General features: G+C 46.3%; 1 protein-coding gene across 1 annotated transcript; it reads right to left on the reverse strand.

The window, feature by feature from the left end:
• Positions 1-208: 208 nt before the first annotated feature.
• Positions 209-1,584, reverse strand: LOC306741737 (glycoprotein-N-acetylgalactosamine 3-beta-galactosyltransferase 1-like; the record flags this gene model as incomplete). Its single annotated transcript, XM_079224053.1, has 2 exons — positions 209-262; positions 985-1,584. 2 exons carry the CDS (start codon positions 1,582-1,584, stop codon positions 209-211), a joined length of 654 nt encoding a protein of 217 aa, XP_079080179.1.
• Positions 1,585-2,056: the final 472 nt, after the last annotated feature.

Consider the following 2,056-nt stretch of genomic DNA (forward strand, 5'->3'; position numbering starts at 1 on the left):
ACTAAGGACTTATGATTCATAAGATCATTCGTAAAGTGTTAGTAAATGATAAAAAAACAGAATAGACACCGGCACGCGTCATAAATATGACGAACAGTTGTAAGTAGACCAATCTAGGTGATAGCGAGATACTCATAATCAATCATTTTTATCAGAAAATGTAAGCTCCGTTTCTGGACCGTGGTATTTCTCAAACCCTTTAACTTCCTCAAGCTCGTTTTAAGGCGTCCGACCTCACCGAGCTCTGGCAGTCAACACCAGTCTGACAACCAAACATTAGGTTTGTTGGAGATGAGCCAGTTCTGCGTAGAATCGATCACCGGCGAAAGACGCGCAATGCATGCCGGATAGATTTGATCTCGACTTGCTCTGACGTCATGCACACGTAGTCAAGGATAATCTCACGAGAGCGAGGCGGCCACCGATTTTAGAGCCAGGCGTCGCAATGTTTACTGAGGGAATAAATCAAGGCGACCCTGCTGGTCAGTAGAAAGAATGCAGGTTATAAGATGCATCCGCATCACTCTGTTGCAACCGAATAATATGACGTGTGACATTTCCTCTTTTAATTCTCCTTGGCGTGCAACGGGATGCTCCGTGTGCAAAGACACATTGGCAGCATGGGGTTTGACTCCGACTCAAATGGTCACAAAAGAAGAAAACTTTCAAGTAGCCGTATATCTGACTGAGATCTGATCCTCTTACTGACTGAGGGCTGAGAGGCGACCGATGCTTGTAAAGAGAAGGAGGTGCCTCTTTCCCTTTGTGTATGTAAATGGTCTTGTATATCTCTTTTCTAGTCTTCCGACCACTCACAGCTATTTAACACTACATGTCATCATTCACATCCATTCGTGTCTCACACACACACACAGGATGTAAATTGTGCAATATGAATGAATTCCCATTCAGGAATAGTGGCAGTCCTACTGGCATTTTGAGTCTAAATCTCAATTCCCAATGTATTGTGGTGCATATCTCTACTGGAGGATAGTGGTCATAAATCAGATACCAAGGCCTCGACCTTGGGAACTGCCTGATCAGGTCGTAGTCTGGAGGATAAGGATGAAATGTTTGTCTCCTCTTACTGTCTCTGGAGTCCGCTGGCTCCACCTTCATCGTCTCCATACATTTGCCCAGAGCCATGTCCTCTATGGTGGAGAAGTGGGTACACTTCCCAGTATCGAACCCTTCAACAAATCTCCTCAGTGCTTCCTTACTGAGGACATAACCTGCTCCTCCACTCATGTAGCCTTGGCTGATGAAGGGGGTAAACCTTCTGCCCAGGTACAGCGGCTTTAACGGATCGTATCTGCACAAGGTGTAGCGTAGGTTCTCTACGACCGCAAACGTGTCGTCGTCTGCTTTCAGGAACCAGTCCGCTTCGTCCAGGTGGTGCTGGTGGATGTACTGGAAGGCTCGGATGGTCTTCCAGTACAGGTTCTCCCTGCCCTCACTCACGTTCAGCTTCACGGTGGGGAAGTCCGTCTCCACCGAGCTCATGCACGGCACTTTGTTGCAGCGCTTGGCCCACGTTTCCCTGATGTGCTTAGTTCGGGATTCTAAGCTCTTGGGCCCCGTCATGATCCAGCACAAGAGCCGCGGGGCGCTGGAGGAATTAGCCGCCGAGCTCTTGTTCTCAACTGGAGGAAATAAAGGACAAAGCATCAGAAATGTGTTGCGTGGAGGTTTAAGACATTTAAGATCAGAACGGTACACTTGGACTGTCGTCGAGAATATACCGGGATCCACGAGTAGAGACAAGCCGGTAAACATTCTCTTGGTAACAATACTGTCCTTGGTTTCCTGCTTTTATCCCAATACTGTGATTATCATGGCAGGGCTCCATATTAACCATGGCTCATGGCCTGTGGTCACAAAACCTAGTTAGAGTAGTTATATATACGATACCTCCTCATTTTATTACAAAAAAAACTCAATAAAAAAGGTGGCAGCTGGCTGGCGCAGCCTTATCAAAGTAAATTACCTTGCTGTTGGCGATATTATACGTCATCTCCAGTTAAAAATATAAAACATCTGTTTTCTGTTTGAAAAG

This window comes from Taurulus bubalis, assembly GCF_910589615.1.
Source record: "Taurulus bubalis genome assembly, chromosome: 9".
NCBI classification, from domain to species: domain Eukaryota; kingdom Metazoa; phylum Chordata; class Actinopteri; order Perciformes; family Cottidae; genus Taurulus; species Taurulus bubalis.